At 38.9% G+C, this 15,038-nt stretch overlaps 3 protein-coding genes across 3 annotated transcripts; all 3 read left to right on the plus strand.

Annotated features, from left to right (window-relative positions):
* Positions 1-6,236: 6,236 nt before the first annotated feature.
* LOC107551267 (claudin-4-like) lies at positions 6,237-6,890 on the plus strand. Its single transcript, XM_016232804.1, has one exon. It carries the CDS (start codon positions 6,237-6,239, stop codon positions 6,888-6,890), a length of 654 nt encoding a protein of 217 aa, XP_016088290.1.
* A 2,390-nt stretch (positions 6,891-9,280) lies between these two features.
* On the plus strand, positions 9,281-10,171 carry LOC107551268 (claudin-4-like). Its single transcript, XM_016232805.1, has one exon. The coding sequence runs from the start codon at positions 9,317-9,319 to the stop codon at positions 9,971-9,973; it is 657 nt and encodes a 218-aa protein (XP_016088291.1). The 5' UTR covers positions 9,281-9,316; the 3' UTR covers positions 9,974-10,171.
* A 3,529-nt stretch (positions 10,172-13,700) lies between these two features.
* On the plus strand, positions 13,701-14,426 carry LOC107551269 (claudin-3-like). Its single transcript, XM_016232806.1, has one exon. It carries the CDS (start codon positions 13,701-13,703, stop codon positions 14,346-14,348), a length of 648 nt encoding a protein of 215 aa, XP_016088292.1. The 3' UTR covers positions 14,349-14,426.
* The last annotated feature ends 612 nt before the right edge of the window (positions 14,427-15,038 follow it).

The following is a 15,038-nucleotide window of genomic DNA, read 5'->3' on the forward strand; positions in this document are numbered from 1 at the left end:
TAATTTGACATTAAAAGATTATGCACAGTAGTCATAATCACATGAATATAATGTGGGTAATATAGTGAATCATTCTTTGTAGATTGTTCAAACATCCAAGCGCACCCTTAGTTCATTTAATTGGGTTTGTACTAACATGTGTATCTGAACACATGAGTTAGAAGTTTCTACATGCTTAAAGCTTTCAAAGTCAGTAAAAAAACCCATCTAAACATTTAGTTACGTGGAGAACTGGCTCGTCAAGTTCTTAGGAAAATGAGTGCATGGGAAATATTACACATATGAAAAGATGTGAACTTTTACACAAACACGAGCAGCTCATACATTATGAGTTTTATAATATCACCAGAAGAACAGTTTCAAAAAAATTTTGACCTTTGACTCTTATTTCTTCTAAAAATATATACTTCTGCTTCCAGCAGTGAGTCATCTGTCCCACACTCTGTTGACTCTGGTGTGATTACTAATGAAACTGTTAATAGGGCTGACGGGGGAGAGGCAGCGTGCGTGACGTCAGAGAGTTTCACCCCTGGGCTGTTGGGATGGTAGACAGAGTTTCTGTGGATGATCAACACTGTGATAGCGATCTCGAAGAATGAAAAGACTGATGACTCAACTGTGCTTTCTAATGATCAAGCACGACCGCACAACACTGAGAGCACCTGATGCTTGACCCGGTCAGCTAATTACACACCGCTGAGTTTCTAAACAAGCAACATATCAGAAGAGAAGAAGAACAGTGGACTACACATCAGAAAACAAAAGCTTCGATTTTTCTTAGATAAGAAGACTTTAGGAAGTGAATCTTCTCCACTTTCCGAAGGCATATCTAAAATATAAATCTAACGAACAGAAGAACGGAAATGTTTAAATTCAAATAAAGTACAAAAACGAATAATCAATGGACACGTTTGATATAGTGCAAATGGGGGTAAATGGAAAGCCAATAAATTAATAATTTAAAATGAAATTAAATGTACTTATTTTTTCTGTAAAGCATTTTCCCATAACAGAGTTGAACTAGCCTACTTTGAGACAAGTTTAGCTCAAGTTTTTTTTTTTTTAAGACTAAACAGACTTTTTAAAAGATAGTTCAGTATCCTGTTAATTCTATCAGATACGTCTTTGGGAGGCCTAAAGTGTTGAAATGTTAAAACACTCTGGTCTCAGGAAATGACAGGAAGACAAGTGTTGTCCTGAGGTATTCTCTCATGAATATTTCTAGAAAATCTTTCTAAGAAAATAAACATCTTTCTAATTCCATAACGGTGTGCTGTTACTATTATCACCTTTCCCACATATCACAACAAATCCCCATACGACTGTAACACAGACTCATTAAAAATATGTGATTCTGCCTACATTTCTGTAAAATATTAAATACGCTGATCCATTTACATTTCACAGCACTTTTCTGGTGACGCATCCACATTATGCGCTATAAACAATATCAACAGTCCAGTTTCATGAAGAAAAGTACCTGTGGGTATATATACTATGTCTCACGCCACTTTCATAGTGAAGTGTTCATTGACTGGCACTTAAGCGATAAACAGTGAGTTCACTTTTGGTGGCACCAAAAGGTTAATAGCCTTCTCTATCGTGTTTGAAATTATATGTATTATTAACCTACACTAAACAAATTTTAATTTCAAAATTAAATGCGTAAAAAAAATCAGAACATTATATATTATGAAAACCAATATAGCTACAGTAGGTGGTCTACTGTTAAAGAAAGGAAAAGGAAATACTAATAGGTACTGAGCAAAAATATCCATTGCACCTGTTTCCCTCCCAGTCTGAGGCTGCAAGCTTTAAAGGCATATGCCTGATAGTGCCTGATTAATGATCTGTACTGATCATGAGAACCTATAGTGGAACAGGTTCACACTCCCACACCAAGTCACAACAATGCTGCACTTAACTTAAAGGCAAGTATATATAAGTATAAGGCAGTGTAATATTGTAAACATAACAACCTGAAGAGAGAGAGAGAAAACCTCATGTCACTCTTATATTTATTTATTTATATATATATATTTTTATAACAGGTTGTGACAGGCATACATTCAGGTTCCAAAGGTCAATGCTCACCTGTTGAATTATTCTGTTGGTGTTTAAGAGTATATTCCCACATTTTACATTACACACTACTTTCATATCCCTGCACTTTTGATACCCGCGTGGTCCTGAAAGTTGTACACGTGTGTGTACCTGGTATTTATCACATTATGGGGACCAAATGTCCCCACAAGGATAGTAATACTAGTAAATGTTGACCTTGTGGGGACAGTTTTGAGGTCCCCATGAGGAAACAAGCTTATAAATCATACAGAATGAGATTTTTTTGAAAATCTAAAAATGCAGAAAGTTTTCTATGAGGGGTAGAATTTCTATTTAGGTGTAGGGCGATAGAAAATACAGTTTGTACAGTATGAAAACCATTACGCCTATGTAATGTCCCCATAAAACAAGGAAACACAACATGTGTGTGTGTGTGTGTGAATGAGTGAGTGTGTATGTGTGTGTGTGTGTGTGTGTGAGTGAGTGAGTGTGTGTGTGTGTGTGTGAGTGAGTGTGTGTGTGTGAGTGAGTGAGTGTGTGTGTGTGTATGTGTGTGTGAGAGAGTGATTGAGTGAGTGAGTGTGTGTGTGTGTGTGTGTGCGTGCGTGCGAGTGTGTGTGTGTGTGTGTGTGAGTGAGTGAGTGAGTGAGTGAGTGAGTGAGTGAGTGAGTGAGTGAGTGAGTGAGTGAGTGAGTGAGTGAGTGAGTGAGTGAGTGAGTGAGTGAGTGAGTGAGTGAGTGAGTGAGTGAGTGAGTGAGTGAGTGTGTGTGTGTGTGTGTGTGTGTGAGTGAGTGAGTGAAATTATAGTGACACCATATTTAAAAAAATATTTATTTACATTCTTAAACTCTAAGACAAGCAAAACATCCATCAAATAAACAAGCAAACAGTAGTTATCTAATGGCTCCCTCTATCAGTGAAATGCAAGAACTTAAACACACAATACATGCTGTACCATTTGCATGTAAACAGATCCCAACAGAATTAAATCAAAAACAGTGGTGAACAATGAAAATATATTTGCTGTTTATCAGTTTGATTTTACTCTAAAATTGAGAGATATCTTAAAGTGCACACTGTTTTAGCCTAGGTAAGAAAAGTGATTTTTTTTTTCACATATAAATGGATGCACTGGGAGAACTAAGACTATCCAAAACCTGTCTACAGTATTAAATCTCTCGATAGTCTTTAGTTTTAGCTTGTGGATTCACTTCTCCAGTAGCGGTTCCTTTTTGAACTGCTGTTATATAATACCTGACCTGTGTGTAGTGGAATCATTAATTAGATCTTTAATTGCTGTAATTCAGTGCTGCGACTTTCTAAACGCTCCGCTAGTGCTCGCCATAGTAGGAAAAGAAATAGTCTTACTTTGCTTTTGGAATGCACGCTTCAAACAGAACGGTCAGTGAAGACGAAGAAAGTGATGATGTGCGCTACCGGCGCCTATTTTGTACTAGTTGCGACGGTAGTGACGTCATGGCTGTCGCCGGCCAAACAAGTTGGTGTTTTTTCAATGTAGGCTTCAGACACGGGTCACGGCGAGGCGTTCCCCATAGCGACCCCTAGAGGACGCAGTTCGAAGTTCCACGAAAGGGAATCAAACATACTAGTCCAGAACTTTCCATAGCCCACGATCCTGAGATCTGGAAAGTCATTTGATTTCATGAAATCAAATTCGAATGTTCTTAATAATGAGAATGGAGCATTGTCTTTTGAAGAAATGTTTGCACCATATGGAGCTATGAAACTGTTTATTGATGTTTTCCTGATTATATTTCTTATGTAACCCGACAGATGCACTGCAGGAAGATCACAACACTATGCCTTAGTGGATAACATCTAGACACTGGGTTGAAAGTGTCCTTTAACATTCTTTAAATGTAAACCTTCTTGGGAAAGGTCAATAATCATAAATATGACTCATTAAAACATTGCTGTTTTCTCTTTTCAGTGTTGGGGGGTAACATATTACAAGTAATGCAAGTTACGTAATCAGATTACTTTTCTTTCAAGTAACTAGTAAAGTAATGCATTACTTTTTAATTCCCAAAAGTTATTTTGTCAAATAAGTAATGCCAGTTACATTGTTTTTCCATTTATTGATCGTCAGCTCTCCTGTCATCATGTTGAGAGAAATGGGGAGTAAGTGCAGGGCGTTGTGTGCGCTGTGTGAACATGGTGTTACTGTAGTTCTAGACTATGAACTTACTCATCTCACTGCACAAAAACACATTCAGTATTCCTCTATATGAATAAAAACAGTGACATGCAGACTTAGAATATGATGCAAACCTGCAATAATTACATATGTTAAATAGCACAAAATGTGTAGTAGTACACATTTTCCTCACAGTATCCTTAATGTATTTAATCCAATTTTATTAACCAATGTTTTTGCTGCTGATCTTCAATGATCCAATTCAATGATAAAAATGTTTTTCTTTTTTATTGCTGAAGAATGTGTTGAACTTTCTTCTTCTGCATCCTATTCTTCATGCAATCCAGAATAGCGGCACAGCTGAAAGGTTTGTTTGAGCTGCACCCTCTACTGTACAGATGTGAATTTACAGTTCCTTCAGCTTGAGATTTATTCATTTCACTTTTAATGTGAAAGGGCTTTCACATTTGCCAAAAACAGAACATTTTATATAAAAAAACAGACAAGCAAGGCCAGCCTAGATTTAAAACGTTATGTAAAAGTATAGCGTAACACATTACTTTCCATAAAAAGTAATGTAATTAGTTACTTTTTTTTAGGGAGTAACACTATATTGTAATGCATTACTTTTAGAAGTAACATTCCCCAGCCCTGGCTGTTTTGTGGTCTTTACATCATGATACAGTGCAATCAGATAGTATTCAGAGTATTTCATTTGTCTCATATTTTGAGATCGGCAGAGACTTCTCTTTTGTTTCTCACATCTCCAAACCTGATCTCTAGACCCCAACAACGATGACCATCAGGTGCTTGTTCACCTCTCTTACCAAAGCCTGTCTACTATGATTGCCCAGTAAAATAATGAAGGGATCTGAATATATATTTTCAAAATGCACTGTTAGAAATGTTAGAAAATATTGTCATTTTTAACCCTAATCCAGTGCCGCACATAGGCCTATACGTATATGTCATTACCTCAATTAATGATTTTTGTAGCTTTAAGATAATTAATCATTCAAAGAAAAAAAAAATTATGGTTTTGGAAGCAAAGCAGCAGAATTTTATACTTCACCTGTGTTTTGAGCAAGGTATTCAATACCCCAATTCAATAAATAATTTTAATATTTTAAGGTTTAGTCTTGGGTAATGATGGAATTCATTGAAATGACCAGAATCACACAGAACAGAATGAAACCGTTATATGTCATTCCAGGTAAATGGCTAAAGCAAATTATGTAACTGTGCAAAGTGAGCTTATTAATTTAATGAAGTCTATGTTAATAATGTATGTTTCCATGTCTATGCAAACAAATGGAAACTTTAAGTGTGTACAGTATGGATACCTATGATTACTCCCACTGGATTATATGTCTTACTCCTGAAAACAAAGAGGTGAATTGTCTCTACTCGAAGAGGAGTGATTCAGCAGATTTTCTCAAGGACACATGAGACACTAGAGGAGTTTCATTTTAACGTGGGACAAAAATTTACACTTTTATATGATGCCAAGGCAGGCAGGAGCCGAAATCTGAAATTTGAACCATATAATTACTGGGGATGAACAAGTAAGGGAGAAAGAAATGCTATGTTTGTTCTTTTTAGTGCATTGTTTTGAACTAAAATCGAATAAGCTTCCTTCTTAGGACACATTTTTTATTTCAATAAGGACAAGTATGATACATGCTGCTATTCTTCCTCGTTGTGGTGTGGATAAAAATAAACAATTCAGATATGAAGCATTTGAGTGGATCATTTTCATCTGTTACAAGCAAAGCGCTACAAAAAGCCCCAGTCTCTCTTGTACCACACAAAACACGATGCGATCTAAGACTCCACCTTCCATCTTCTCTTAGCAGTATAAAGAAGGTAGAAACTGTATCTCTCTCTCCCTCCCTCTCTCCCTTTCTTTCACCATTTCTTCATTTAAGCAAGTCTTCAAGTCTGAGGACAGCTCTAATATCAGAGCTAATCCTGGATCCTGAGCACCACAGTCTGTGGTGAGGAGCGAAGCGCGATGGCTTCAGCCGGCCTGGAGATCCTGGGGATGATCCTGACCGTGGCCGGGTGGCTTGGCGGGATGGTGGCCTGCTGTCTGCCCATGTGGAAAGTGGCGGCATACATAGGCCAGAACATCGTCATCACGCAGATCGTGTGGGAAGGTTTGTGGATGAGCTGCGTGGTGCAGAGCACAGGACAGATGCACTGCCGCGTCTACGACTCCATGCTGGGGCTTCCCGACGATCTGCAGGCTGCGCGTGCTCTGACAGTCGTGAGTACGCTGCTCGGTGTGGTAGGCATGGCTCTGGCTGTGGCTGGGGCGAAGTGCACCAACTGCACATCAGATGCTGCTAACAAGCCGCGCATTATGCTGGCAGCCGGGGTGACGTTTATAACGTGTGGGCTGCAGCTGCTAGTGGCCGTCTGTTGGACAGCTAATGGCATCATCCTGGATTTCCACAACCCGCTTCTAGAGGAGACGCAGAAGAGGGAGTTTGGGAACTCGCTGTACTTCGGATGGGGCGCCTCCTGCCTGCTGATCCTAGGTGGAGTCATTTTGTCTTGTTCCTGCTCCTCGAAAGCGCAGAACAATGCTGTGCCGACAAGAGTGGACTACTCAGGGGTCAAATCTATGTCTGTGAATGAATATAACAGGAGAGACTATGTCTGAGAGGTCTGACTCTTTGCACATGAAATACTTTGAGAGAAAAGCCATGTAAATGTCAATAACAAATGAATGACTGATGCTAAATTTGATTACCAACATGGCATATATAAGATTTTTTTCCACTAAAATTGCAAAATGAATGGTTAGAGTTCATTTTGAGTCCATTTTAGACATTCTACTAACTATAAGTAACTTTGCAACTGCATGTCAACTAACTCTCATTAGAGTATTAGTAGACCCTAATAACTTATTAGTAACCATAATAAGGTTAGGGTTAGTAGAATAAGCTGACAAGTACTTGCAGAGTTACTTAGAGTCAGTAGAATGTCCATCAAAATAAAGTGTTAGCAGATATTACGCAGACAGTCACTAATACTCTAATGACTGCTAGTTGACATGCAGTTACATATAGTTAACTTTAGTTATTGCAATGTCTAAAGTGGACTATCAAAATAAAGCCAGTTTCATTAATAGACAAACATACCTGAATTTATTTAGACAGACATTAAATAACATTAAAACATTAAATAAATAAAAAATAAAATCCCCCCCCCCCGTGAGACTCAGAAACTAGAGTAAAGCAACAAAAAAAATGCTAGCAAAAGAGTGCCCGTTATCATTATTTGAAATCAATCCTGCTCTTAAAAGTCAACCACAAATACTAATGATACTCTCCATGTCAGCCCAGACGTGAATAGAGACAATGCGCTGGTTGTTCTAGTAAATCTCTAAACCTCTTTGTGCCCAATGCTTTAGTCAAGAGAGCGTAACTGAGACTTGCACGGGTGCAGATAAAAGCACCTGCTTTATTGCAGAGTAGATGCCTCTATAATTACTTACTGCAACTCTTTCTCAAAGTGTTCAATAATTAGGAAAATATGTAAAGCTCTGGTAGGTTAATATGCTAACCTACTTTTGTCTTGAAGTCATTAAACATTATCCTTAAAGGTGCTATACCGATATTTTGTTTACTGTTCATGTAAGTTAAAAATACTGACGATATACAACAAATGTATCTGAAAGAAAACATACATTTGATGTAAAAAGAAGTAGAAGATGCTCATTCCACTTGTTCCACATGCTCCAACAACACTGCAAAGACTGACGCAAGGTCACCAGGCTTCACATACCTATGCATGACTGATTACAGAGTAAGTGTGTGTATAATGTGTGTGTGTGTGAGAGAGTTAATAAAGCCTGATGCTGTTTAGTTTAGAGTTGAGGAATCGTGGACTGCTGATAGCAGCTAAAGTCACGCTGTCAGGCATCACTGATTCTGTCTTTGTTGTCTCTCAGCCCTCAGTGACTTTACTGCTCCTTCTCAGGTGACGAATCAGTTCAATTATCCCTTTCAAATCAATCTCTGCTCATAGAATCCAAACAAATTAAAGGGGTCATATGATACGATTTCAATTGTTCCTTTCTCTTTGGAGTGTTAAAAGCTCTTGGTGCATAAAGAAGGTCTGTAAAGTTGCAAAGACTAAAGTCTCAAATCCAAAGAGATATTCTTTATAAAAGTTAAGAGTCAGCCACACCTACCTAAAACGGCTCGTTCTAACACACCCCCACATGTCTACGTCACGATGTGGGAAGATTTGCATAACGCCGCCCAAATCTTCACACAAAGAAAGAAGGCGTAACTTTTATTCTCGCTGTAGTATTGTTGCAGCCGCCGCCATGTCGTGAAGGCGCTGTGTGTTTCGTTGTGAAAGCGAAACTACTTTGTTTGGTCTTCCAAAAGAGGACATGACTAGAAATCAGTGGTTAAGTTGTATTTACAACACTGTTCCAGAACACTTCAACCCAACATTTCCATCTCACGCTTGAGGTATTCGGCCAATCACAACGCACTGGATAGCTGGCCAATCACAGCACACCTCGGTTTTCAGACCGATGAGCTTTGTAAAAATCGACACGTTTCAGAAAGGCGGGACATAGAGGAGAAACAATAATGTACAGTATATGGAAAATAATGTGTTTTTTGAACCTTAAACCGCATAAACACATTTCATTAAACCAAATACATAAAATAAAGTTATTTTTAGCAGCATCATATGACCCCTTTAAGTTTGCTCTTGTGGTAAACCTGTTCTGAAGCATGCATTTTAATTTTAAACCACTGAAAGTTTTCCTCAAAAGTCTAGACTTGCTGTTGTCATGCAGTTATCCTTTAACCAGTTTCCTCTGGGCTTTTGTTATCTATCCGCTGTTTGGTCTCTGAGTGGGAAATACCAGACGAAGAGAGCTAAATCATTAAACTAACTCGTTTCCACTCCAAGGTTAAGCTCACTCAAAGTTTAGCCAATCCCCTGAGACTTTTTCCAGAACCACCTTCCTCATCGTTGCATTATAAAGCATGGGCCATTGTGCCGAAAGCCTTTCCTTGGCGAATGGAATTCATTTCATAGCACATTCTTGTATAAAACAGAATGGCAGCTCTGGGGTTGGAGATATTAGGGGTCACCTTAGCTGTGTTCGGTTGGATAGTAGGCATCGTGTCTTGCGCTTTGCCCATGTGGAAGGTCACGGCTTTCATCGGGGTGAACATCGTGACGGCGCAGACCATATGGGAGGGAATCTGGATGAACTGTGTAGTGCAAAGCACTGGCCAGATGCAGTGCAAAGTCTACGACTCCATGCTGGCTCTCAGCTCAGACCTGCAGGCGGCCAGGGCTCTGTGTGTGATTGCCATTGTGATGGGAGTACTGGGACTCCTACTCTCCATTATAGGAGCCAAGTGCACTAAATGCCTAGAGGAGGAGCGGGCCAAAGCCAGAGTCATGATCGCCGCTGGAGTCACCTTCATCTGCTCTGCGGTCATGCACTTGATCCCTGTGTGCTGGTCTGCTCACAGTATCATCAGATCCTTCTACAACCCCGTAATCATTGAGGCACAAAAGAGGGAGATAGGTGCGTCTCTTTACCTGGGGTGGGCATGTAGCGCCCTTCTGCTGATTGGAGGCGGGATTCTCTGCTGCAGCTGCCCCCCGCAGGAGAAGAATAGGTACGGTCCACCCAGCAGGATGGTTTACTCCGCTGCACGGTCTATACCGCCCGCTGGCTTTGACAAACGAGACTATGTGTGAACAAACGTACTCTTTTTGTGTTGCAACTCTGTTCATATGTGTCCTGAACAGAGAACGTGATGATACAGCACAAGACAGTGTGTTTCTGGACAGTGAGTTCTGCTGTTTTGCCATTTCTTTTGTTACCAAGTTCATGCAAGCAGTTTAGAAGAATTGCAAGTATTATATTATTACTAAAAATAAGCACATGCAAAAGTATGTTCATAGCCATGTGTATATTGATATCGAGGTTGTCCTTTTTAGTATTGTGTTACCAACAACTAAAATTTCAGTGTTTTAGCATGTTTTTGTAAACTTTTCGTTACATGCATCTATATGATGTGTGCCACATTAACTTTAAAACACGTTCATTAAAAAAATACAAATTAATTTGTTTCTATGTTCCATGATTTTTGGGTCCTAATTAACTTAATTTATTAACTCTTTCCACACTTTTTTTTTTAAGTTGCAAGCTATTTTCAGCATTTGTGATCATTTTCAAAAACATTTAGTGGCACCCAGAATATTTTATTGTATGAATATATGAACAATGTAAAATGAAAGAAAAAACCTACCTTCCTGCATTTTTTAATCAATATTTGAATGTGAGTAATTTTCATTAAGTAAAAGCAACATTTTGAACAAAAAGCTGAGAAAATCACGCTTTTATTAAAGTCTACATCCGGATCAGATTTAGAATGATGATCAAAACATAGATGGAGTAGATCGCTTCCATCAACAAAAACAGCGTAATCTCTGGTGCACAATAGTAAAGTCTGTGTAAAAATTAAAAGAATCTAGAACTTTTGGAGTTCTTCACGTTATACACAGTGTATAGTGGACAATATGGCATATACTATAAAAGGTCTAGTGAATAAGGAAATATAAAGTTATGTTTAGGTATCTACTGTATAATATAGTCATGCAGAATAAGGCATTATTACAGTATATGCTCTATAAGTACTACTAATAAACAGTCAATATGGGAAGTAATATGCATGCTCATAAGAAACTAATGGTGAATAGTGTTACCCAATCTAAAGTGTTACCGAAAATGCTGTATTATTCATGTCAGGCTAGTAGTTGGTGATGTCACTTTGTAAAGAAACACTACACTCATACGCACAAACCTACAGACTGAACACGTAATACACACGTGCATGACATCGCCGTTTTCACAAATTCACTGATAAGATAATGGCATCATTTATAAAAATGCGCACTTTGAAACACATGCTCAAAAGTTTGCATTTTCAACTTAATTAAAGGGATAGTTTACCCAAAAATGGAAATTCTGTCATTAATTACTCACCCTCATGTCATTCTAAACACAAATTAAGATATTTTTGATGAATTCTGAGAGCTCTCTGACCCTCCCATAGACAGCAATGCAATTACCGCGATCAAGGTCCAGAAACGTAGCAAGGAGATCGGTAAAATAATCCATGTGACATCAGGGGTTCAACCGTAATTTTATGAAGCTACAAGAATACATTTTGTACGCAAAGATAACAAAAATAATGACTTTATTCAACAATTCGTCTTTTCCGTGTCATACTGGTGCCATTTTGGAGAATATCCAAAATGAACGTAAACAGCATATGCTATTCTGTGTCAGCTGCGTCACACGGATACGTTGTTTTCGTTCAAATCAAAGCGTAACCGCGTGACACGTTACTGTGTAGCTATAAACACATTTAAAATCAGATAGTTTCTAAAATGATCTGAAATGCAAGAATGAATATCTATGAAACTGTTTGCACTGTTTTTAATTATCCAGCAATTAACGTCATGCTGTGAATTCTCCTTGTGAATTTACCATAGCAACATGCTGTGCATCGCCTAATGCAACAGATGTCTGAGACACAGTAAATTAATAACATTCTCTAAAAGAAGTATTTTATGAAATTGGCAAGGCAAGGCAAGGCAAGTTTATTTATATAGCACATTTCATACACAATGGTAATTCAAAGTGCTTTACATAAAAGGAATTAAAATAATCATAAAAAATAATCACAACAATAAACCAAGGAAATTAAAAACTTTTAAAATAAAAAATTGATTTTAAATGAATTAAAACAGTTAAGAATAGAAAAAAGGTTATACATAAAATACAGTGCAATCAGTTCGGACGTAGCACAGTGCTCATTCACTAAATGCACAGCTAAACATATGAGTTTTGAGTCTGGATTTAATTGTGGCTAACGTTTTAGCACATCTGATCTCTTCTGGAAGCTGATTCCAGCTGCGGGCGGCATAATAACTAAAAGCGGATTCCCCTTGTTTTGTGTGAACCCTTGGTATTTCTAACTGACTCGATCCTAATGATCTGAGTGCTCTGTTAGGTTTATATTCAGTGAGCATATCTGCTATGTATTTAGGTCCTAGGTCATTGAGTGATTTATAAACGAGTAAAAGTACTTTGAAATCAATACTAAATATAACTGGAAGCCAGTGTAAGGACCTGAGGACTGGTGTGATATGCTCAGATTTTCTGGTTCTAGTCAGAATTCTGGCAGCAGCGTTCTGGATGAGCTGCAGCTGTCTAATGGTCTTCTTGGGAAGGCCGGTGAGGAGATCATTACAATAGTCCACCCTGCTGGTGATAAAGGCATGAACAAGTTTCTCCAAGTCTTGACTGGAAACAAAACCTCTCATTCTTGCAATGTTTTTGAGATGATAGTATGCTGATTTAGTTACAGCTTTGACATGACCACTGAAACTAAGGTCTGTCTCCAGAATCATACCAAGATTCCTGATTTGATTTTTAGTTGTCAAACCCCTAGAGTCAAGGTATGCATTCACCTTGAGAACTTCATCTTTGTTTCCAAATGTAATGACTTCAGTTTTCTCCTTGTTTAACTGAAGAAAGTTTTGGCACATCCAGCAGTTTATTTCATAAATGCATTGGCAAAGGGAGTCAATGGGGCTGTAGTCATTTGGCAATAAGGCTAGATAAGTCTGGGTGTCTTAGCTGTGATAGGCAATTTGGTTCTTTCTCATTATTTGACTTAGTGGGAGCATGTACAGGCTAAACAAGAGCGGTGCACAAATTGATCCTTGTGGGACTCCGCATTTTATTATCGTCCACTTAGACTTATGCTCTCCTATACTCACATAATAACCTCTCCCTTCTAAGTATGACCATTTGATTACCATCCCAGAAAGCCCGACCCAGTTTTCCATTCTCTCTAGAAGTATGTTATGATCAACAGGGTCAAACGCAGCACTGAGATCTAGCAGTACCAGCACTGATATTTTGCCAGAATCAGAATTTAAGCGAATATCATTTATTATAATAAATGAGAGTGTTTGAAAATCCTGAAATTTCATGACACAGTGTCTATACAGAAAAATGACTCATCCATTCAAAAGAATATCTTACAATTGTGTGTTTTGTCTACCTTTATAAAATAAATTCATGTCATTGTGCACAAGCATTGACAGCCTCTATTGATGTGCAAAGAAGCTATGTTTTGTTCTTAATTCCCAAAACTTTCCAGTAATGGAGGGCAGGTTTTGTTCTGGTGTGACTAGCCCTTTCTTTGTGTAATGTCTCCATCCTGAAAGACTCCTCCTCTCTACCTGATCTGGGGTATAAAGGACACTTGTTTTGTCACAGATGCGCTCTGTTTGCTCCGATGCATTGGCTGAAATTAGGCTTATACTGCAGGTTCCCTCACAGCTGTCCAGTTATTTTACCAGCATCTCTGGCATTGCATAGCTGCCACAGATCCTTTAAGAAGACATGTCTTTAGGCCTGGAGCTCATAGGTATCGTATCATGTGTGCTGGGGTGGCTTTTGGCCATCGTGGCTTGTGCTCTCCCCATGTGGAGGGTCACAGCCTTCATCGGCTCCAACATTGTGACGGCTCAGATTATCTGGGACGGCCTGTGGATGTCCTGCGTGGTTCAGAGCACCGGACAGATGCAGTGTAAAGTCTATGACTCCATGCTGGCTCTCTCTCAGGATCTTCAAGCAGCTCGAGCCCTGACTGTCATATCCATCCTTCTGACCGTCTTGGCTGTACTGGTGTCCATCGGAGGAGCGAAGTGCACTAACTGCATTGAAGAAGAGTCGTCCAAAGCTAAAGTCATGATCCTAGGAGGTGTGCTGTTCATTGTAGCTGGGCTTATGCAGCTGATTCCCGTGTCCTGGTCTGCAAACAGCATCATCAGGGACTTTTACAACCCTTTGCTGCCTGACGCCCGGAGACGGGAGATGGGAGCGGCGCTCTACACCGGCTGGGCAGCAGCTGTGCTCCTGATTTTGGGGGGATCGTTGCTTTGTTGCTCCTGCCCTCCACAGGAGAAAAAACATAACCCGTCTAGGATGCCGTATCCTGCGTCTCGCTCGAACGGTGGGGGAGGCTATGACAGAAGAGACTATGTGTGAAACAAACAAAGGACAACTCTGAACTCAGTGTTGCAGTGCTCAATGCACAGGCATCATTTTCTGGAAAAAAAGTGAAAATATGCCACACATTCTCCATCGTGGAGAAACATGTTTGATGCCTTTGGTCTCTGTGTAAGTGCGATGTTGGCTGTTCAAAATGTAATGACACTGACAGTGAGAAATGACTTTTTGTAATTGCTATGAAAATGCAAACTAGGTCTGTCACGTTCAGCTGAAATCTCAACGAAGCATCATTTTTAGCTAACTGAGGTGTATAAAGCTGATTTTACATTTATTGGTCAATTCCTTTAGTTTTTTGGACTAGTTGCACTAAGATTTTATGTTTGATTTCAATGTATTTTAACACAAACAAGTTGACTATGTGTTCACTATATGTTGTAGAATTTAAAATATCATCTTTTTTTAAACCATCAAAACCGTGTCTGATTTAAATTGTGATTTGGATTTCTTTATTATTTATATGATTTTTCTCATCTGTTTGTACAAATGGAATTTGAGAAACACGTACATTTTCTTGTACATGTATCTTTGGTTCATAAACACTTCCTGCCACAAATTTGTAAGCTAACTTTTAAAATAAGTAAACAAACTGAACTAAAAGCTGACCCAGGGATCATTTAAGTGTGGTCCAGGATTGTGGGAGGAGGGTTAGTATGGTGGGAGTTCGAG

This window comes from Sinocyclocheilus grahami, unplaced genomic scaffold (genome assembly GCF_001515645.1).
Source record: "Sinocyclocheilus grahami isolate Dianchi unplaced genomic scaffold, SAMN03320097.WGS_v1.1 scaffold419.1, whole genome shotgun sequence".
NCBI lineage: Eukaryota > Metazoa > Chordata > Actinopteri > Cypriniformes > Cyprinidae > Sinocyclocheilus > Sinocyclocheilus grahami.

Bases quoted from the DNA above. Each gene is read 5' to 3' on its own strand.
- LOC107551267 (XM_016232804.1), top strand. From the start codon at position 6,237: ATGGCTTCAGCCGGCCTGGAGATCCTGGGGATGATCCTGACCGTGGCC.
- LOC107551269 (XM_016232806.1), top strand. From the start codon at position 13,701: ATGTCTTTAGGCCTGGAGCTCATAGGTATCGTATCATGTGTGCTGGGG.
- LOC107551268 (XM_016232805.1), top strand. From the start codon at position 9,317: ATGGCAGCTCTGGGGTTGGAGATATTAGGGGTCACCTTAGCTGTGTTC.